At 33.1% G+C, this 873-nt stretch overlaps 1 protein-coding gene across 1 annotated transcript in view; it reads left to right on the top strand.

Moving 5' to 3' along the window:
• LOC108570107 (Y+L amino acid transporter 2) overlaps positions 1-873 on the top strand; it is a 34,751-nt gene that overhangs the window by 28,914 nt on the left and 4,964 nt on the right. The window contains 1 exon segment of the mRNA XM_017931901.1: positions 333-471. Coding sequence (XP_017787390.1) covers positions 333-471 — 139 coding nt within the window.

The raw sequence follows: 873 nt of genomic DNA, 5'->3' as shown, positions 1-873 counted from the left end.
AAATATTCATTCTTACTTTTAATTAAACTTCCATTATTCGTTAAATTAAATTGTGCTTTCAACTTTATTCGATCATCGCATTAAAATTTTCTTCAATTATTTCGTAACATTTCATCTCAGAAATTACGCTGAGCACACAGTGTTTCTTTTATTCGTAAAATGTGTTAGAATTAAAAAAAAAAATTGTTCTAATTATCGTCAACGGTATGTACATGAATATTGCAGCTTTTTGTCGGAATGTTGCGAGATACGATTGCGAAAGAGAAACGGACAGACATTCCTTGGAATAGCCTGCGGTGTTTGATCGATTACTTTTATCCGTGTTTGAACAGGACACACGCAGTATTTCACGTTCGAAAACACGAACACAGAAGTGACGTCGATAGCACTCAGCTTTTATTCGGGACTGTTCGCGTACAACGGCTGGAACTACTTGAATTTCATCATCGAGGAGCTGAAGGACCCCATCAAGTAAGCGGCCCATAAGTCATTTCGCTAAATGCTCGAAAAAAGGCCAATCATCGTCTGTACTGACAATAGAAATAATTCTATTATCCTACGATTTGCTTTCAGATAGAAAACGCACCGTTGAAATTTCCTCTGAAATTAATTCTGATAAGTGCGTTAACTGTTTTGGGTAAAGTATTTGTTTCTAGATTTGAAAGGAAATATGTACTTGAAAGTTTGCAATTTATTTGTCGTTAGGTTAGGTAAGTAGCTAAGTTAATATTTCGGATTGTTTAGTGAGTGGTGTAATTAAAAAATTCTTCTTTAAATTTCAGTGTTTTTTCATTTTTATTTTTATTCTGAAAATTGGAAGATGGACAAAAGGGCATTCTCGAGTTAAATTTTTTAAATTTTTATTTAAAAATC

The sequence above is a fragment of the Habropoda laboriosa genome, unplaced genomic scaffold (genome assembly GCF_001263275.1).
Source record: "Habropoda laboriosa isolate 0110345459 unplaced genomic scaffold, ASM126327v1 scaffold23, whole genome shotgun sequence".
Taxonomy (NCBI): Eukaryota; Metazoa; Arthropoda; class Insecta; order Hymenoptera; family Apidae; genus Habropoda; species Habropoda laboriosa.
Note: the sequence above shows the minus strand (reverse complement) of the source record. Positions and strands in the feature narration are given on the sequence as shown.